Source organism: Panthera pardus, unplaced genomic scaffold (genome assembly GCF_024362965.1).
Source record: "Panthera pardus isolate Hobbes unplaced genomic scaffold, ASM2436296v1 HiC_scaffold_22, whole genome shotgun sequence".
NCBI lineage: Eukaryota > Metazoa > Chordata > Mammalia > Carnivora > Felidae > Panthera > Panthera pardus.
The window spans coordinates 10,817,207-10,839,566 of record NW_026526788.1 but is presented as its reverse complement, the minus strand read 5'-3'; the positions used below and the strand labels follow the sequence as shown (position 1 = coordinate 10,839,566).

At 47.1% G+C, this 22,360-nt stretch overlaps 1 protein-coding gene across 1 annotated transcript in view; it reads right to left on the bottom strand.

The window, feature by feature from the left end:
* Nucleotides 1–20,234, bottom strand: part of LIPA (lipase A, lysosomal acid type) — a 34,250-nt gene extending 14,016 nt beyond the window's left edge. The window contains 5 exon segments of the mRNA XM_019430048.2: nt 451–560; nt 1,659–1,857; nt 14,803–14,920; nt 16,913–17,024; nt 20,103–20,234. Of these exon segments, the coding sequence (XP_019285593.2) occupies nt 451–560; nt 1,659–1,857; nt 14,803–14,920; nt 16,913–17,023 (538 nt within the window). The 5' untranslated portion in view covers nt 17,024; nt 20,103–20,234.
* Nucleotides 20,235–22,360: the final 2,126 nt, after the last annotated feature.

Genomic DNA, 22,360 nt, shown 5'->3' with positions numbered 1-22,360 from the left:
TCTCCCTCCCTCCCTCCCTCCCTCCCTCCCACTCTCTCTCAAAAATAAATAAATTTTTTTAAAAAAGAAAAAAAACTTTAAAAAAAAGTGTATTTTCTTGTTTTCTGTTTAAAAGCCTCTGCCCTTATAATACCTCTTGTTTTCTACCTTCTCACATCCCCATACTGCTGTAACCAGGAAAATATGCACCAGGCTGAGGCTTACTTCTGGGTCAAGGGAACCATACACCATGTGTATCCATTTACATGAAAGTCTGAATTTTCAGAGAACGTGAAATATTACCCCGAATTTCCTGCCCTTCCCCTATTCATCACTTCTGCTTGGCAATAAAGCAAAAAACAAACACCTCTGTTTGCACTAACATGATTTGTTACTATTTCCCTTTCAAGAACGGGCAAAAACTCTGTAAGAAGACACTGTATCCACCACCAGGCTTTATGACATACGTACCTATTGTGGTGCCTTGAGAATGACCCACGTAATACACTTGTTCTTGGCCAGTTTTATTCAGAATGAAGTTAATGGAAGCTGATAGGTCATAATTTGCCATCTCATCGTAACTGTAATCCAGAAAAGGAACCCTTTCATTAAGACGCTGCACACAAACATAACCGCACGCTAACAAGAAGGGTGCGGGGGGATGAATAACCATAAGCTGAGCGCAGCTGCGTAGAGCAGCACAGAACTGAGCGCAGAAAACATCAACAGGATTGCGCGGGCCCCTTTCTAATTCTGCCTCCCTCCCAAAGGTCCTGTCCTCATTTTTTATGCCATAAGTTATGTTATACCCATTTTTGAACCTTTCTATAAATGAGATCAAATAGTAATGCTGTCACAGAGCCGTGGGATGTTCACTGTATAGATACACGGCACTTCATCTGTCCATTCGCGGCTGATGGGCATTTGGTAGTTTCTGGCTTTTCACTATTACCAGTGGCGGCCCAACAAGTATATTCCTTTGGTAAAATTTGTCATTCTTGCATTTCACGCGTGTAGGTAAGCTGTGGTTTCACAAACGGGACACAAGCCTGAAGGAGTCCAGAGCTCTGACCTTCCCTCATGCCAGGTAGCAGGACACAGCCCGGGACACGTTACACGTGTGTGTGCCATTCGTCATCAGGAAATGGGTAAGCGGACTGTCACCACTGCCTGCAGCGTGCCAGGCTCTCTCCTCGTATCCTCTCCTTTGATCCCCCAATGGCCTCGGGAGATTGGCGGTTATTACCCCATTTTACAACAAGGAAACTGAGACACAGAAGGCTTATGCAGCATGCCCAGTGTCACGCGGGGATTAATAGGTACAGCCAGGATTGATAGAAAAAGGACAATTTCTGGAAATGGAAAAGCAGACATTTGGTGTGCATGTTTATGGGGGGAAAGAAGAAGTTTCCAGGACGCAATTTGCCCACCAACTCCCACAGGACCCGGAATGCCAAAGTAACTAAAAGTCCATAGTTGAATCTAATTCTTAAATGTAATCATTACTTATAATGTACTTCACTGTGATTTACACAATTCCTCATAAGGTTTAAAACCTTTCCCCAGGCATCCGTCTCCCCTCTCTGATAACCTTGAGCTACCCATCCACCTGCCTCCCCGTGTGTCTGTGGTAAGGGTACTAAGGAAGTAGGCCCCCGTCACCATCAATTCCAATCTACCTGAAAGCCCAGAATTCGTCCTGAGAAGGGGATAAAGTCTTGTGTCTCCGAGACCAGGTGTTTCCCCTGCTGTTCCCCATCCACACATCAAAGCCCGTGTCCGCCAGGAAGAAGCCCAGGCTGTTGTTGGGAAGGTTTGTGACCCAGTTACTGGAATCGGCCAGCAGGCCATGCTGCAGGAACACAACTGGCTTAGGACCTGAAAAACATCCATGTTTAGGACTCAGCAGCACCCAGCCATAAAGCAGATGCAAGAACAGCGAGGCAGCAATGCACTCCAACAGAACATCAGTGAAAAGTATCTTTTTAAACAGTGCTGGCAAAGTAGCAGCAAAAACAGGCTATCTCGTATATCTAATAACAAGACGTGTAGATGTGACCATAAAAAACTTTTTACCGTATTCTTAAGACTGTATGAAATGTTTCTATACTGTATTTGCTCCCATAATCGAATTTCTTACAATGTATCCTAACAAAATAAACCAAAAGACAGGAAAAGATTACATGTACGCAAATTTATAAATATATATACACATATTCCTTTATTTACATATATATTTCTACTTTTATGTATACACATGCAAATAAATTTTCTACTCACCTATACCTGGGACAGTGATGCTGTGGAAAAACAAAGACTCGGGAGACAAAGAAACATAACCTCTGGCTGCTTGCATCATGTTAAGACCATTTAGTCATTCATTAAACAAGCATTTATTGAACACCGACTGTGTGCTGGCATTCTCGGCACTGGTGACACAGCAGAGAACAGAACCAGGAGGAAGACGGTTCACCCTCACGGAGCTGATGTCAGACTGACCACGAGTGTCAGAGACAGACGCACTTGGGCTCGAGTCTGTCCTCTCCAACCTCGAATGTGCCACTGGGTGCAAAAATATTTCAACAACCCTCCAACATCCCTTCAACCTGAATCATCACCTGCAGCAGGGAAATGCAACAGGCACTTTATAAAGAGCAACGACTGGGAGACACTGCGTGAAAAGTTCTTCGCAAAGTGCTTCCCAGCACAGCGAGAGTTCAATAAACATTAACCCAGTCTGGGCCTCTGCTCCATCAGTAACTGTTAATAGAAATAAATGAGGCAATTAAGTGTCTGGCATAATGACAGACACATAGATCACAACCAACAAGTAAGAGCTCCTTTGGCCTTCTGCTTGTTCGTTATGAGAGTGAAACGTGGGGGTGCCTGGGTGGCTCAGTGGGTTAAGCATCTGACGTTGGCTCAGGTTATGATCTCACAGTACGTGAGTTCAAGCCCTGCTTCAGGCTCCACACTCTCTCTCCCTCTCTCTCTGCCCTTCACTCACTCGCACTCTCGCTCAAAAAAGAAATTTTTTTAATTGAGTAAAAAAAAAAGAAAGAAAGTGAAGTGCTAAGGGAAAGAGCTAACTGTTGAGACGTCAAATAATTGATTGCAATAATTAAATCATCACCAATGACAAGGACTGTGGCATCCCAGAAAAATTTATAACCCAGCCTTGAAGGGTGGAAAGAAAGCAAAGTACAAGACAATAACCTACACTAGACCCATAGCTAGGCAGCAATGATGCAGGCAAATGAGGAGTGTAAAACATCAAGGAAAAATGGGAAGTAAGATTCGTCCAAACAGATGGGAAGTGAACTGACAAATTTTTCTTCTGTTTATGTCCTAATGCGGATTTGGTAACTAATTGCTTTTTAGATGGCTGTCCCAGAGCTCCTGGGTGGCTCAGACAGTAAAGCATCCCACTTCAGCACAGGTCATGATCTCACAACTCATGGGTTGGAGCCCCGCGTCAGGCTCTGCGATGACAGCTCGGAGCCTGCTGCGGATTCTGTGTCTCCCTCTCCCTCTGCCCCCTCCCCCACTCATGCTCAGTCTCTGTCTCTCTCTGTCTCAAAGATAAACATTAAAAATTTTTTTTAATTAAAGTGGCTGTCCGTCTGATGATGCAAGGTGGGCTGTATAGACAACCCCAGGAGGCACCGTCCAAATTCTCTACAGCATGAACAGTACCCCTGGAGCCATGCCAGGTGGGTGCTGCTCCCCTTATTTGTAAAGACAGTGGGACAGCCATCAAGTGAAGGTCCGAAATGACTCCTGTGACTTTCTAATCACACACAGTAGCCCTCTGAACTGCCAGGGCCACATCGGTGACCTTCTACCAGCAGGGAGACAAAAGAGCGAAACAGATCAGGATTGGGGCAGCCTTATGAGTACTTCCTTGCCTGCGAATGTTCATTTTAGTGCTACGTGACCAATGCTAACTGACTGTGAAAGTGCTTCGGACAAGGCAGTGTGGTACGTACAGAATCTGCGGAACTGGCTCCCCGCCTTTGGTGAAGAAGATCAGAATCCAGTTGTGGAAATAAGAGTCGTCGTAAAAATAAAAAGTTCACATAAACCTCAGGGATGTGATAAGGATTACTGAGATCAACTCATCATTAAGTTGTAGCTGATGAAATGTGTTTTAAATGACACCCGCTCCTAAGCAGGCTGCCTTGCGGAGACGGTGACAAGAGGCGTCATCGCTCCGCGGTGACTGTGAGTCTCTGTGTGAGGGACCCCCAGGAGCCACACCAGGGTGCTGACGAGTCCCTTCCGCACGTTAGGTCACTTCTCTCCCATCGAAGGTGCTTTGGGTCTGGGCTGTGAGGAGTAAGAATTTTTGACCTTAAGCGAAGTCAGCAAGTCAGGCTGACGGAGGCAAGAGTCTGACAGCACACGGGCATGAGCCGGGCAGGACCACTGTGCTCCGAGAGGCAATTACACATAACCATGGTCTGCCACTGGAGCGGTCTCCCCTGGGGACAGAGGGTCTGGTGGGGCCAGAAGCATGGCAGGTAGCCAAACTCCTGCTGTTTCCCCCAACCTGTGCTTCTTCAGACACCTGGTGGAAAACCTGTGTCTGCTTAGCTGACTCCTCAGGGCCCAGCACTGAGAAAGGCAGGAATGATCTAGATGGGAAGGCAGAGCTGGGGGGCGGGGGGGGGGGGGGGGGGGAGCAGGGCAGCCAGGACTGAGGCTGGAAGGGGTGGCAGGGGTCAGCCTGTGGGGACCAGGCAGGTTTTCTACACTGGGGAACATTTTTTTAATATTTTTATTTATTTTTGAGAGAGACATAGCTAACGGGAGGGGCAGAGAGAGGGGGAGAGAGAATCCCATGCAGGCTCTGAGCTGTCAGCCCAGAGCCGGATGCAGGGCTCAGACCCACAAACCGTGAGCTTATATGACCTGAGCTTATATCAAGAGCCGTAGGTTTAACTGACTGAGCCAGCCAGGCACCCCTGGGGAACGTTTAAGTGGGGAGCGTTTAAAATCCCCCTGAAGTCTCTGTGCATTGTATTTCCCTCCCTAACCTATAGGAGCTTTGGAGGAGAAATGTGGGAATGGCAGACTGAAGGCATACCAGAAAACTCTTTAAACACTACCGGTAAATAACTCCTGGATTCCCAGAGGCATCGAGAAGCCGCTAGCACTCTCTCAGGAGGTGAGCTCGAAGTCAGAAAGGCCGACGGCCCGCTGAAGCGTGTGCTCAGGCTCCACATCTTGTATAAACCCTTCCCGGCACCTATGATATTTCAGCCACTGCGCCAGCTGTGGGGGACACAAAGGAGGGTAAGCCCCGCTCCCTGCCCCCAAGAGGCTCCAGTCCAGCCCAGGAGACAGTCCCACAGTTACCTTCTAGGCCAGTGTGAAAAAGCCCGATCAGCACCCAGGGAACCCCACAGGAAAGAGAGTGACGTGGCCAGGGGCAGGAACGTGTTTGCCAGCTCCTGAGTGAGACACAGACCACCCCACAGAGGGTTCTGGAGAAGAAAAGGGACCCTGGATTTGTAGAAGTGACACTGTCCCAGGCCGCAGCCAGACAGGACCACGGGGCACACACAGGTGGCTCCCTCAGGAGGCAGACACAAAGCAGGTGAAGGTCAATGCCCTGTCTGACCCAGACGTGAAGGGCTTTATAGGGGGCACATCCCTCCAGGTTGGGTGGCCTTCCTGGTCTCATTCCAAAGCCCCTGCTTTTAACCACTACTCCAAAAAAATCCTTCATTAATAACTAAAGAGGTAGGGGAGAAGAGATGTGCTTGAAAGTATTCCCTTTCAGGGCGCCTGGGTGGCCCAGTCAGTTAAGCATCCGACTTCGGCTCAGGTCCTGATCTCCCAGTTCGTGAGTTCAAGCCCCACATCAGGCTCTGTGCTGACAGCTCAGAGCCTGGAACCTGCTTCAGATTCTGTGTCTCCCTGTCTCTCTGCCCCTGCCCTGCTCACATTCTGTGTCTGTCTGTCAAAAATAAATAAATTTTTTTTAAATTTTTTTCCAGTATTCCCTTTGTACCCAGCCCCTTCCAAGCAAGCCACGCACTATTTCCCCAAACTGAATGCATGCACATCAAAACTACCTGGAACATTTAAAAAACACACATATTTGTGGCCCAACTTCTGAGGTAGGGGATCCAGAACTCCAGGGGCACAGCCTGGAAGTACTTATTTTCCACAAGCTCCCTCAGCTCTTCTTGGTCAGTCTGACATCAGCTCTTCTCAGGAGCCCAACCACAGCTGGGTTCAAGGAGGAGTCATCCGAAGGGGAACGTGCCGCCCATCGCTCTACCAGGCCGGCCCAGCCTGGAGACAGGCCAGGTGTGCAGAGCCCTGCTTGACATCTGACAGGCTCCTGGAGGGAGTTCTAGGGCCTCCTTCCCAAGAATCATTAAGAGCAGACCTCCACTGATCCAAAGCAAGGGCTCCTGAGTGAATTTCTGTAGTCTAATTCTGGTTGGAAGAGTTGGCCTCAAAACACAGCCCAAAGCAAGATGAGCAAATAACATCCGTGGGAAGCCGGAGTCACGACACTTATGGCCCCTGGAGAGAATAAGAAGGAGGCACCTATCTCCAGGCATTTATTGCACAGCTTACCTAAACAGAGCACTCTCCCCACTGTGGCTTTATCGGGGACATCACCACAGTGGGTAGAAACTCGGCCCTAAGCCCCGTCAATCCTGTCTTTGCCACAGGCAAATTCATCGAACCCTATAACTCCTGGTTTCCTCATGTGTAACAGAGGTACGCACCGCAGGAGATCTCTTTGCTTGAGAACCCACAGGAGAACCTAGCCCGTCCCCAAGACACACTTGGAAGGGTGCACACCCCTTGCCACGGTCCAGGTCGCCGTGCTCACATTTCAGCCTCCCTGCTGAAGAGGAGTGGCCTCTGCAGGAGGGAACACAACAGCCCTCAGATCACAGACAGGAAAGAGAACCAAACCCCCCCCCCCCACACACACACACACACACCGGCCACAGCCACTCTGGTCCCCGAGCAACATGAAGCCAGAGACCTGGTGGTCCTGCCCACCACCCCGTCCCCAGCACCCAATGTGGAGTCTGGCTTGTGGTCCTCACTCGTGACAAATCTGATGAATAAATGCAATAACGAAGGAATAAACGAGGCAAAGAAAGAAAACCTACTACGTGCCCGCACGCCATGTGCACCTCCCAGGCACCACCTTGATTAGTTTTCTACGTGCCCAGGGTGGCACTGGGCCATACACGTCACTCTTCTCACCTTACAGATGGGGGCTCTGGGGCCTAGAGAGAAGGAATGAGTGCCCCAGGACAGGACACATGATTAGTACGCGGTGGAACCAGGAACCAACCTCAGGTCATGTGAGGGCAAAGTGTGCCTCACCTCCACGCAAACTGCCTTCTGCCCTCCCTGCCTCTGCTACCCTGGCTGCCCTTCGAAAGGCTTCGCACGGTGGTATCTCCACGCTCCAGTTCATGGAGCCTTACAGTTGGCCCAACCCTGGGCAAGTACATAGCTGTAGTCCAAAATTCTCAACTAACAGAAGGAACAGAGGGGCCCAGAGAGACAAGTGCACAACAGAGGGCAACTGGCCAGAGACGCTGACTCTGACCCCCAGATACGCTTCTCTCTATCGTGCTCTCCTTTAAGGACCTCCTGCACGCAGCAAACACATCCTGAAATACACATCCTTCTCCTGTCCTTGTTCTCCGGAATGCATTGTGCGTGCGTCCATTCAGGCTGCTGTATCAATACCACAGACTGGATGGCTTTGTGAACACAGGAAACTCTAGCTCACGCTTCTGCAGGCTGCGAGGTCCAAGATCAAGGTGTTGGCAGACCTGGCGCCTTGTGAGGCACCTCCTGGTTCACAGACGGCTGTCTGTTCACTGTGTCCTGGCAGAAGGCAGACAAGGGAGCTCTGGGGTCTCCTTCTGATAAGGGCACTAATTCCATTCTGGAAGGCTCTGCCCTCAGGCCCGAGTCCCCTCCCGAAGGCCCCACCTGCAGACGCCACTACACGGGGGTTAGGACTCAACACCTGCATTCCGGGGGGATATAAACATTCGGCCTACAGCACCTTCCCCATCAGGGAGGACTGGGTACGGAGGAAGCAGACATCAGAGACTACCATCGAATCCAGAAGGATTTTTTTTTTCATTGAAAACAGAAGCCACAGCTCCACTGGTTCTGCCCAAGATGCCCCTAATTCTACCCACCACCGGAAGGCCTACACTCGTGTCTGCGGCTGTCTGAGCTCAGGAGTACGGAATCCCTCACCAGTGTGGCCCCGACTGTCGATGCTCTGCTCAACCCCATCCCAGGAGGGCCCAGGCCCAGAGGAGCTCCTGGAGAGACTTGGCTGGAGTGATGATCGAATAACCAAGAGGAGCTTCAGCCTTAGCGTCCTAAGTGCTAGGAAGGAAACACCCAGAGAGCAAAGAGAACATGCAGCAGGAGCTGGCCCAGGGTGAGCGGCCGGGGATGCTCCCTGAAGAACTGACACTGAGGATGACAACGGACAGCGGGTAAGATGGGCTAGCCGGGAGGACAACGGGGAGCACCGCAGGAGACAGAGGTTCTGGCAGCACACCCTAGTCCTTTCCACCCTGACTCTCGGCTCCAGCCCCACCCTGCACACAGGAGTCAGCGTGCAGCTGACACTGGCTTGTGCTTCTCCATTAGGTCAAGGGTCCGAACACAGTCCTGCACCTGATGCACCATCAGAGCCAAATGAACCTGGCCATGAGTTCAGCCAGCCGGTGCCGTCAAGTCCGGCACCCAGGAATGACCCTGCACCTGCTCCATGCCACCAGGAGGCAAGGAGCTGCATCTCAGCCCGACGGGACCTCTGGGGACATGTCAGAGCACAGCATTTATTCAAAAAGATAGCTCCTCTAGGAACTGCAGAGAAGGAAAGAATGGAAAATCCAGAAATGATCAGAATCCTAAAATAAGCAAAGGAAAACACAGGCCAGCGGCCTTTCTGTCCAAAGACCTACTTCCCAAGCCAGGTTGTGAATTTTCAATTATGACTTTAAAAGCTTAAGGGGCAAGCCCTGGAGTCTTTGCCAAGGTGAAGTTCAAAATGCCTGAAGACCATTACTCAGATCACAGAACACCACTGCCCTCATTAGGCCAACAGATACCTATATATCATATACATGTATGTGTATGTGTATATTTACGGATATACATGCATGTATATCGGAAACAACCCACTATTGTTGCTTTATTTGACAACTGATTTACTGAACAATTTATTTCCCAATTTGGCAAGAAGTCTGCCTTGTAGCCGTTGCTGTTTGATGTATTTTAGGCAAGACAATATGTATTTCCTTGTTTTAGTCAAATAAAATCAACATCATGGGAACAACTTGGTCAATGCTTATTACATAAGACTGCATCTTCTAGTTCAAATCGCACAGACTCTGGAGTCAGACTGGCTAGGCCACTAGTTTTTGCCTTAAAGCCAACCTCTTTCCCTTTCTCTCTCAAGCTGGCTGTCTCACCCAGTAAAATGAGGGTGCTCATCTAGACACAGGTTCCAGAACTCAAGGACTTTACTTTGGAATCCACCAGGGAGTATGTTACACATGCAAACTCTCCAAATCTCCGGCTCAGAAAGGACTCTGAGATCCTTCTAGTGCTAACATCCCATGACTGTCGGAGATATGGCTGAGCACACGAAACCAGAATCACTTCCCTATTCAGGATGACTTTCAATTCCTTTTTGGAGTTAGCGCAAAGCAGGGGAAGTACAACACTTGATGGAGAAGTTTGCTTAACACTGGGAAGCATCACACACATGCTCACCAGGCCACTAAGAGCTTTCTTTCTTTTTTGTTTTTGTTTTGGATTGTATGAGAGTTTTATTTTTTTATATACATAATTTATTATCAACTTAGCTCACATACAGTGTGTATAGTGTGCTCTTGGCTTTGGGAGTAGATTCCTGTGATTCCTCACCAGCTAGAACACCCAGTGTTCACCCCAACAGGCGCCCTCCTCAGTGCCCATCACCCATTTTCCCCACCCCGCCCCCCGACCTCCCACACCCGTCAACCCTCAGTTTGTTCAAAACCCTCAGTCTGTTTCTAAATGTGTGTTCCAAGCTGACTAGTTAGTAGGAGTTTGACGACACAGGTAAATGTGTAAACAGGGTCATCTTAGTGGGTCCATCAACTCTCCACAAATGTATGTAGTATCTGTGTGTACACAGGGCTCTATTTTATGTCACTACACAGAAGGTGCATTGTCTTAGTCCAGTTAAGAACCCCAATCCTGAAGACTGCCCTCATATAACCCTCACTCAGGCTGACCATGCAGGGAACACAGTGCCACCCACCGTGCTGAGAGATACAAAGAAGACAGAGACACAGCCCCTGCCTTCAAGGAGCGGCTGCAGGGAGCAAAGGGGCATGGGGCGGGGGGGGGGGCAGGAAGAAGTACACAAATAAGTCAGTGCAGAGCCTGCTTGGGATTCTCTCCTTCCCTCTCTCTCTCTGCCCCTCCTCTGCACATGTGCATACACTCTCTCTCTCTCTTAAAATAAATAAATCAACTTAAAAAAAATGATGGATGTTTTTCTTAGATGACGAATAAACCCGGATGGTGCTTAAGCACTCCTCATAAACGTCATGAAAGAGGTATGCCACCCCATTCTAAGTAGACACTGACACCACAGACACCACAGTTCAGAACTGTAATCACTGATGTGCCAAATCACGAAGGTCTCTGCACATACCCGTGGGAAGCTTCCAATTTCCTCTGCTGTATGAGTGGTACAGACAACAGAGAGAAAGAATATCAAGGAAAGGTACATAGCTTCATTTATTAGGTCCCTGAAGATTGCTGAATGGCCGGTACCATACAACAACCCCTGGGTTCTTACCCTGCAAAACTACACAAGATGGACAAGCACAGCTAGCAGGAAGAGGAGAGGTGTGGCCAGGCCACGTGATCACACAGCACCACCCCCCCCAACAAATCTGCAAGTGGGCCACTCCAACAGGACCCGAACACGCTGCCCATACAGCTCTCACTCAACTTGTGCAGCACCTCCGGACAGCACAAGAATGGAGAAAAACCACACTGAAAAGGGCAAGAGGGACGGTCTCACTTCATCCCCAATAAATGAAGAGATGTTGTTTTAATGCATCTTGCAACGCCCTGTAATTGGTACAGATGCCAGGCGTTATTTTTGTACGTATTAAAAGTATTAATTTCTTAAAAGATCAGCAGTTTCCATAGACTGGTTTTGAAATTCTTCCTTCCTCTAATACACGGGAAGCCTCAAAAATGAAAGCAAAGCTTCCCTCGGGTTCTGAGCTTCTCTCAGGCACCCAGCTGAATGGTCACAAGAGCACACGGAGGGTGGTGGCCTGGCCAAGAGAAGACAGGGATGGACTGAAGCCAGGTAACGTGGGGTCGGCCACCGGAGCACCGGACTCGAGAAGGATTCTGCATTTCCAGGGCAGGAGGACGATGATCTTATGAATAGGGGAGGAGGTCAGGAGGGGGGTGGCCTGAATAAGAGGATAAGTTCCACGCTGGGTGGGAAGGGCTCTTAGGAATTCTTTCTTTGTCTATTTGGCTTAAATGAGCCGAAGTAACACCACTGACAAGACTGCTCCTGAGGATGCTGAGGGGACAATGAGGAGTCCCTGCTCTGGACCACGGGTGTGCACACCGTCAGAGAAGGGTCTACGCAGCGCTCACTGATGCCTACAGAGGAAGAGGGTGTGGACCTAGCGGTGTGGCCACACTGAGAATGCTTTCCCTCTGTGTTCCCCATTCCAAAGTCCACGAGTACCCACCCCCTGCTGCACACCATGCACCCCTGCCAAAAAAAAAAAAAAGAGTGTGGACTATAACCCACGGAACCAGAGTGACAAAGAGGAACACTGGGACCATCACAGTCAATCAACTGTTCCTGCGGACGGAGATTCCAAGGCGCACGGAGGCGGACGCCCACACGGACCTCGCCGCTGACAGAGATCTCACGCTCAGCTGCCCTGACTCCTTCCTGCCACCGGGGAGCACATCTAGGCTCCTGTTCGCTTCCTCACCTGTCAGGGCACAGCCCCGCACCATAGTGCTGGTGCTCGCACACGTGGGTGGGGGCACCATCTGTTCTAACTGTGGCGTGAATTCCAGGGGTGGGCGATGGAGAAAAGAGGAGAAGCATTCCCCAAGCATGTTTTCACTGAGGTTCCCTGCATCTTTTAACGATGATTAACATTTTTTTTTTAATGCTTATTTATTTTTGAGAGACAGACAGAGTGAGAGTTGGGGAGGGGCAGAGAAAAAGGGAGACACAGTATCCGAAACAGGATCCAGTCTCTGAGCTGTCAGCACAGAGCCCCATGCAGGGCTCGAACCCGTGAACCACAAGATCATGGCCTGAGCTGAAGTCAAGACACTCAACCAACTGAGACACCCAGGTGCTCTAACAATGATTCGCATTATTAATTATACTAGTTACCCAATCACTTTTAAGAGAGTAATGATCAGTACATATTCTTCTTTATATGGGATCTGAAATCAAAGGGTTTACCAAAAAAGAAAAAAAAAAAAAAACAAGGAAACTAAGATCATATGTTTGTTCTGGAATAAAATATACATTTTGCGTGTTTTGAGCAGAAAAAGAAATGTAAGCCCTCACTTCAGCTCACTACACATTTTTGTAACGTACTTATAAAAAGGAAGCTTAATAGTATGAACATGAATCTATAAATCATAAAAACCTCAAGAATGAGAAAGGAGGGGCACCTAGGTGGCTCAGGTAGTTAAGCATCTTGACGTCATCTTGATTTCTTGACTCTTGATTTCGGCTCAGGTCATGATCTCACAGTTCATGGAACTGAGCCCCATGTCAGGATCTGCCCTGGCAACACAGAGTCTGCTTGAGATTCTCCCTCTTTCTCTCTCTCTCTCTCTGCCCCTCCCCGACTCTGTCTCAAAATAAATAAACATTTAAAAAAAAATGAGAAATGAAATTTCAAAAACAGCACTGGCTGTCCCAGCCACTTAAGTGTTATAAAATCCCTTATTATAGTTACAATCTGGGGGGCAGGGGAAAATAGACCAGATTATATTAAGAAAAAAAACAATGATACAAAGGTCATGTAACACAGGTTTTTAAGTTTGCTTTGAATAATTTGGGAAGGAATTGAGGCAAAAAGGCCCTTCTGCTCATATAAAATTGTAATTGAAGAACACTGAGTCATCAAATTACCTTAATCTCAACCTTAGTTGTCCAAGGAAAATCTTTTTTTTTTTAGCGTTTATTTATTTTTGAGACAGAGAGAGACAGAGCATGAACAGGGGAGAAGCAGAGAGAGAGGGAGACACAGAATCTGAAACAGGCTTCAGGCTCTGAGCTGTCAGCACAGAGCCCGACGTGGGGCTCGAACTCACGGACCATGAGATCATGACCTGAGCCAAAGTCGGACGCTTAACCGACCAAGCCACCCAGGCGCCCCCAAGGAAAATCTTTAGAAACAAAATGTTAAAGAATAAGGTACATCTGGAGGGATGATTGCATTGGGATCAATCTTCATTCTGACATATGTTTCACAATTTCAAATAGCCTGCCTAGAAAGAAATTCATTCATCTCATGGAAATGGCACTTTCGCTATGGGAAGATATAGACATACGTATCTCCAAAACTATAAGAACTTTCATATCTTGCTAGTGAGAATAATTACCGGAACAAGATTGCCTGAAAAGAGATTTAACAGTATCTATCAAAATCATAAATGTACATATCCTCTGACTCAAAAATTCTATCTCTGGAAATGTATCTTACAAACTTGCACACGTACAAGGTTGTGTTAAGCAGCAGTATCTTCCTTCTACCAAAAGGACTAGAAATACCCCAAATGCCCATTACTAGGACACCTGTAAAATAAATCATGGAAAAACTATGCGGAATACCAAGTGTCTGTGAAGTATTCTCTTTTTTTAAGTTTATTTATTTATTTGAGGGGGGGGAGGGAGGGAGGGAGAGCATGAGCAAGGGAGGGCAGAGAGAGAGGGAAAGACAGAATCCCAAGCAGACTCCACACTGTCAGTGCGGAGCCAGACGCAGGGCTCAAGCTCACGAACCATGGGAGCATGACCTGAGCCGAGACGAAGAGTTGGACATTTAACCGACTGAGCCCCCCAGGTGCCCTGAGTGGTGAAGTATTCTATGAATTATATGGAACTATCTGCATAATATTAAGTAAAAAATTCAAGTAACAGAAGAATTGACACTATATACCACCTTTTGTATTAAATCGGAAGCAGGGAAAAATAATCACCTATGTCTGTATCCATTTCTAAAGAAATTTTGTTTTAGAGCTAAAGAAATTAAAGAGATTTTGGAAGAATACACACAAAACTAGGGAGGTGAAGGGTGAGGAGGGAGGGAGGTATTTCACTATATGTCTTTTTACTCTAAGTTTTGAACTATGTGAATATATTGCCCATTCAAAAAAATCAATATTCAAACGGCAAAAGCGATTTACTTAATGCTCAAGACATTTCACTAATAAGATGCTTCCTTAAAACAAGGAAAGCAAAGATTTCACATATCATCAAACAAAACTGACCTTCAAATCGTTAAGCAAAATGTGAAATTACATAACCTGTCTTTACTTCTTCAAAGACAGTATTTTCATATGCCTTTGCATAAATGTAACATGTTCAGTACTTTAGCCTAAAAATAACCCCATTTCAATGTTTTCAGGTTAAATCTCAACTTGATTACTGACGCAAAAACCAGCCAAATTCCAGCAGTGTAGGTACTTTCCAGAGCTTTCCTGCCTCACCACAGGAGACACCCATACCTTTGTCAGCACGATTCTTCCTCCCATGAGGGATTCGGTGAAGGCAGAGAATATAGCCGTCTTTTGTCTCAACGTAGTGTTCCTCACTAGGGAATCCCCAGTAAGAGATCATTTCAGTCTACAGAGAAAAAGAATAATGGAATTTCTGTGCACAGAATCTGACAAGATCTCCCACATTAACAGGCAAAGAAGACAAAATGTCAGCAGGCATTCTCCAGGCTTTAAGAAATCAGGTAGTTATTAGTGACGTTTTAGTGTGCTCAACCTAGTAGCACCCCCCACGCAAGAGTAAATCCTCCACTGGTCTTATGCATACCTTCTACTCACAGGTGTTTGATTAACCTTGGTTTCAACATTCTAACATGTTCTACACCACACATGTCGAATTTCACCACCACGTTGGGCCTCTTTGTTTCCATCCTGGCTCCCGGGTACAAGGAAACATTCTTCATTTGTTTTCTAAATATGCCAGCTAATATTGTGATCTGCACGCATAAAATATCCTTATTTTCAGAGGTCCCTTCCTGGGAAACAAAGCGTAGCATTAATCTGTTTTTATCAATGAACTAATGAAATTACACTAGTAAAATACAGAATGGCAAGGTGGGGTTGGAGGTCAAGAAAAGATGAAAAGCAGGAGATTGTGATCAAATTCACTTCTCCATAAGGAACAGTCCACGGAGAAACTCTTAACCAGGAGCTCAGTAGAATATGGATAATTCAATTATCTAGATTTAACGTAAGTAAATGCTCACTATCCTTTCCTCTGCAAGTATCTGAAAGAATTTAATTCTTTCATTTTTACAGAAAAAAAAAATTAAAGGAGGGGAGGAATAAGAAAAAATTGGGGACAAGAACTAAAACTTGACCCTAAGACCCTGATCAAGTTACATTCTCTTGACTCACTTTGGATTTATTAGCTTCTAACCGTGGTGTCTTGATTCTTCAGCTGGGTCTCTGCTTCATCTATTTTATTTTTTTTTTTTTTTTTAATTTTTTTCAACGTTTTTTATTTATTTTTGGGACAGAGAGAGACAGAGCATGAACGGGGGAGGGGCAGAAAGAGAGGGAGACACAGAATCGGAAACAGGCTCCAGGCTCCGAGCCATCAGCCCAGAGCCTGACGCGGGGCTCGAACTCACGGACCGCGAGATCGTGACCTGGCTGAAGTCGGACGCTTAACCGACTGCGCCACCCAGGCGCCCCTGCTTCATCTATTTTAAAGTAGTCACTGTCTCTAGTCATTTGTATTTTCCCAATGTTTTAGGCCTAAATGAGATAGTTCCAGGTTTTATTGTTTCCTTAAGATTAATAACCTTGAAACGTTAATTTCAAATTTGAAGTATTAATTACTCCACAAATTGTTTTTGCTTATTTGTTCTAACAAGACTTTTTTTTCAGACATTTTGATTTTTATATTGAACTGTGCTCCCTGGACACTGCTAATCACACTTCTTGTTCACTGTGTTGTAACAGCAGCACTCGGGAGTAGCATTCTTGCAAAGTTTTAATACGTTTTCATCCTTCAAAGAGGTGAGTTGGTGGCTTCATGTGGCCCACTTAACCGAATCTCAGAAAATAACTGACCTTTGTCACATGCATTTTATTTTTTTTTTTAATTTTTTTTTAACGTTTTATTTTTATTTTTGAGACAGAGAGAGACAGAGCATGAACGGGGGAGGGGCAGAGAGAGAGGGGGACACAGAATCGGAAGCAGGCTCCAGGCTCCGAGCCATCAGCCCAGAGCCCGACGCGGGGCTCGAACTCACGGACCGCGAGATCGTGACCTGAGCTGAAGTCGGACGCTTAACCGACTGAGCCACCCAGGCGCCCCCCGTCACATGCATTTTAAAAGCATCTTTCAGGGGCGCCTGGGTGGCTCAGTCAGTTAAGTGTCGGACTCTTGGTTTTGGCACAGGTCACGATCTCAGTTTCGTGAGTTTGAGCCCTGCGTCGGGCTCTGCGCTGACAGTGTGGAGCCTGCTCGTGATTCTCTCTCTCCGTCTCTCTCTGCCCCTCTCCTACTCATGCTGTCTCTGTCTCTCTCAAAATAAATAAATAAAACTTTTTTAAAAATGTTGAAGCATATTTGAGATTTTGAGAAACTTACCACATTCATATTTGTTTCGGGATCCACAGCTGCCAGCTTCCCTTTGAACGCCTCGCACTGCCAGGTCCCAAGGACCAAATAGAACACCAACCCCAGGAGCTGCATTTTCATTCTGTATAAAGTAGTCTATTGTTATTTGTCTGAATTTCACTGCACAAATTATGCTGGTAGATTAATGCTCCCATAAAAAGTTCTGAACCAGGCTTAGGGGCAAGTCAAAGTCAGGTTCAGGGGCAAACACGAGACAAAGGACTCCGGCCCTATCTGGAAACAGAAAAAAGTGAGGAATTATTATTTTTTTTACTAAGAAACCTCTCTACCTGCCATCCTCCACAAGGTTACCATGTGACCTTTGGAGCCCAGCACACCCACTCACCCTCTCACCACAAGGTTCAACAAATTGTTCCAGAGAAATAACAGAGAAGAGGACTTAGAGGATAATAGGCTGAAAAAAAAGGGAAGATCCACAAAATTTCAGAACCGGTTAACCTCCCACCTTTTCCCTTCTAATAATGATTTAACATTTTTAAGTTCTCATTTTTAAGTGCAGTATTAGTGCATGCCTCCCACTGTCTACTTATTTCCGTTCTTGCCCAAAATTACACATCGGGATTCGAATTTGTCACCCAAATGTTCTGCTAAGTGAAATAAGCCAGATTGAGAAAGACAAAAACCACATGATTCCACGTATAAGTGCAATCTAAAAAACAAATGAATAAACAAACAAAAAGCAGAAACAAACCCATAAATACAGAGAACTAGTGGCTGTCAGGTGGGAGGTCAGGCAAAATGGGTGAAGCGGAGACGGAGATACCGGCTTCCAGTTATGGAATGAATACATTACAGGGATGAAACGTACAGGGTAGGGAATGTCCTCAAGGGTACTGGAATAGAGTTACATGGTGACAGACGGTAGCTACATTTATGGTGAGCATAGCATAACACACAAAGATGTTGAAACACTATGTTGTACACCTGAAATGAATGGCCCATTGTGTCAACCATACTTCAGTTAAAAAATAATAATAAATTTTTAAAAAATAAATAAAACAAATAGGTCATCCAAGGAAAAAGCTGAAATGAAAAGGAAGCCTGCAAGAGAAACAGGATAGAAGAACATCCCTTTCTCCTTCTGAGACCCTCCAGAACACCAACAAAGATGATCTAGCTTCTGCCAGCACAGCAAAGACCTCGGGGATGGATGTTAAAGGCAAAGTAAAGTGAGTCTCCCCAAAGAACCTGGATGATTAGAAGCAAAGCAGGAACTACAGCCTAGGCATCCTACATTTTTAAAAATATAATCACTTAAAAAAAAAAAAAAAAAGATGCATGCATGTATACCTATTCAAAGACTTGTATAAAAATGTTTAAAACAGCTTTGTGTGTAATAAACAAAAACTCGAAAAGCGCAAATGTCCAAAATGGGTGAATGGTTATGGATAGGACACGAACATGATATATACATACTACTCAGCAATAAAAAGGAATGAACACACAGTAACAGGGATGAATCTCAAACTAATTATGGTGAATGAAAGCAAGACCAAAACACAAGAAGAATAAATACATCTGAGTCTATTTATAGAAAACTCTACAAGCAGATCTAGGGCTGGCTGCCTGAGAAGAAAAGGGAAAGGAGGAAAAGACTGCAAAGGGGTATGCACGAGAAGGGTGATGGACAGGTTCACTATACTGAATTTACCGATGGTTTTGCAGGTGTATGCATATGTCAAAATTTCTAAATTGTTCACTTAAAAAAGTCTTGTTATTGTATGTCAATAATACGGCTGTTTTTGAGACTTGTGCTTAACTGAGTAATCCACAAATCTTAGGGCATTGGTTCTCAGGAGATTACAAATAGTGAATTCTGCCAAAGCAAGCACTGCACTTAGTATCCAACCAGCAGTGACCCCTGAACATCTACAAAAAAAGTCATGTTACCTTGAATCTGCACCGCCAAAGCAAACTCACTGGCCTTTACTCACAAGTGTAGACTTCTTTGTGGTGGTTGGGAAGGGCTGCCTCGTCCCGAGCCATAAATTCAACCTCCCCAAAATCCATTTTTACTAGGGAATGGGGTGTAGATTGAAAAGGAAACGGAAAAGTTGTGCCCACAATTTAAAACAAAGAATCATCTGGCAGCAGACTGTTTGCACTCAGTCCTGCCCTACAGAACCTGGGCCAGCTGTCCACGGAGAGGCTCCAGGAGGGCGACAGGATCTATCACCCAGGTAATTTTTCCTTCCGACACAACATTAAGCAAGCTTCTCAACCTAGGAGTCAAGGGATTCCCGGAAGGCTGATGATTGAGAAGCTTAAATGGAGAAAAAGCCCCCATCCAGGCTGGATTCTGTGTGCTTTCCTGGGTTTTCTTAGCAACTTTTATCTCGGGTCTTTCTACATTGTAACAATCCAAGTATGTGCTCGGCTGGCCCTCATTTCACCCCAGCCCATGTGCAAAGCTGGCGTCTGACTCAACTTTGAACCCCTAGGGCCTGAAGAGATGCCAGGCAAATATTGGATGCACAGTTCAGATTGGAATACGGGATAGGGAGTGGTCCAAAAGTTCAGTGGCTGGAGAAAAGAAAAACCGCAAAGCGGCCTTCCATTTTGCTTTCTAATAATGACACCACCACCACCAATAATTTCGGTTCCCATTTAAACTTGCGCTACGCGCCAGACAACCGCCGGCAGCGCTGCAGACCTGTGTGAACTACTCTGCGCAAATCTGGGGGGTACCGTTAAATCTTCTTTCGAGAGAGGCTGGGATTGCACCTAGGTTACGTACCGGAAGCAAAGTGGCAACGGGTTTAGAGGGAAGCTTGACCAGGGGAAAGGGGGTAGCTGGGAATCAGGAGTCCCGATTGTCACCGCAGTCCGCGGGTTCCGGACGGCTTTGCTGATCGGCGGCCGCTCGCGTCCAGGAAATCGAAGGGCTCCCGGAGAAGGGCGGGCAACTTCAGGGGGACCCCCCACCCTGAAACCTGGACCGCGCCGCCCGTAGAAGGGGCACCCGCAGATGCTCCAGACAAGGTGCTCCAGGTGGGATGCTCCAGGCGCCAAGAGCAGGGGGTCCCGCCAGCCTGCAGAGGCTCACGGCGAGAAGGGGGCGGGGGGGGGAGTGCGGCGGCGCACATGGAGGCAGGGGCTGCCGCACCTCACCTGGCGGCGCAGCCAGAGCCCCACTCACCTGCACTGATCCTCCCCTGCAGCTGTCCAGAGCCGCAGTGCCAGCACGTGGAGCCGGGCACCTGGAGGGCCAGACGCGAGGGCAGGCGCTCCCCCCCTCCCCAGCTTAAGCTTTGCGCACAGCCAATCGGAGCCGCGGGCCTTCGGGAAGTGCGGCAGAGACCCCGCCCTGCCCTGTGCTTCCGAGCATCCGGACCCGCAGAGCATGCGCTGTGGGCGGGCCCCAGCGGGGCGGAGGCTCCGCCTCCCAGACCCAGCAGTAGCCCAGGGACATCATCAGACAGCGGAGGCTGCCTGCGCCCTGCCAAAGGAGCTCCTGCAGGGTTGGCACCCTCTGCACCTGCCATAAGGCTATGGGCTCTCTAAGTGAAAAGAAATGATATGTTCAGTATAAAGCGCTAAGCAATGTGTCTGATGCAAAGCAATCTTGCTGTACATTTTATTTTTATTTCTAAACTGCCAACCATTAAGACACTGCAGTGTAGCCGCCAACCAAATAAGGTCCCTGTTCTCCTGCTTACATTCCAACGGAAAGAGACACACCATAAATAAATATATAATATAAAGTACTAGAAAGTTCTACAAAGAACAATAAAACAGTAAAGAGACAATAAAGGAAGATGCTATGTTATATGTAAGGTAATCAGAAAAGGACTCTGATGAAGTGACCACTGAACACAAACAGGAAGGTGACTAAGAACCATGTGGATATTGGAGAAAGACCATTCTGGGGTGAGAGAATAGCACGTGCAAAGGCCATGAGGCAGAATATCCTGACGGGTTCTAAGAAGAACAAATGGGGTAGTAGAGAGTGGTAGAACACAAAGTCTTAGAAGTAGCTGGGTGCCCTGCAGGACAATTTTAGAGAAGAAGCCAGTGGAAGGTTTTCCAAAGAAAGGCAACATACTCTGGCTTATAGTTTAGAAAGACCACTCTGTCGGCTAGGGTCAACTATGGAAACAGGGAGACAAATTGGAAGGCTACTGCAATAGTCCAAGCGAGAGTTAATGATGGCTTGGACTGGGGCAGTGGGAGCAGTGGAGGTGGAGAAAAATACTCAGATTCAAATGGAGAAAGTGCCATGAATTCAAATGGAGGAAGCACCGAGAAGAGCAGCTTGGGAGGAAAATCAAGTGTTTGTTCTAGATGTGTTGATTTTGAGACACTCGTTAGAGAATTCTCTCCGCCAAGGCTCTGCCGGCAACCGGAACTCACTCTAGGGATCCCAAACAGAAGAAATGGTTACACAGGTGGCGGAATTTCCAGGAAGCCAAACAGGGTTTGCACAAGCCCCGCAGAGACCAGTGACAGCAGGCAAGGCTGAGGCATTATCGGGGGAAGACAGTGTTACCAGAGACCGGAGGTTCCTGCGTCGAGCAGTAGTCTCTGCCAGAGACACTTCCAAGGCCGAGAGAGGAGAACCACACATCCTGCGGCTTTCCCTGGCTCCCGCCCTCCGGTCTCCCACTAGTCCCTCCTTAGGGTCAAATGCAACCTGACGCTGGCTGACCGAGGACCCTAAGAAATGCAGGCTGCAGGGATCAGACCCCTCACCCTCCAAGACACAGAGCAGAGGACAGACAGAGAATGGATCCAGAGACAAACTGGCAAAGATCAGCACTGGCATGTACACATCCAGTGTTCAAAGTCAAGTTCCAGGCTGGAGATTTAACGTCGGAATAATTTGCTTATAATGGTGTTTAAAGCCCTGAGGCTGTATGAGGTCTCCCAGAGAGGAAGCATAAATAACAAAAAATAACATAGAGACTCAGAAGATACGAAAGCTGAGAAGAGGGCACCTGGGTGGCTCAGTCAGGTAAGTGTCTCATTTCACCTCAGGTCATGGTCTCACGGTTCACGAGTTCAAGACCCGTATCGTGCTCTATGCTGTCAACACAGAGCCTGCTCCAGATCCTCTCTCCCTCCTCTGCTCCCCCTCCTCCGCTTGCACTCTGTCTCTCTCAAAATAAATAAATAAACTTTTTTAGAAAAAACTGAGACGACAGTGAGTTTGGAGAATCCTGTTGGATGTGAGACCGAGTCGAGAGAGAGATGACTGGCCCACACTTGAGCACTGAAGAATGAGCATCACATTTAGCAATATTTCTGTGTCAGACGTTGTGCTAAGCCCTTCACACAGAGTATCTCCTTCAACTGTCAAAACTACCTCCAAAACTCCATTTTACAAGTGGGTAAATGGAGGGTTAGAAAGGTTCAATATATCGCCTCAAGTCACAAAGTAGAGGGTAAAGCGGTCCG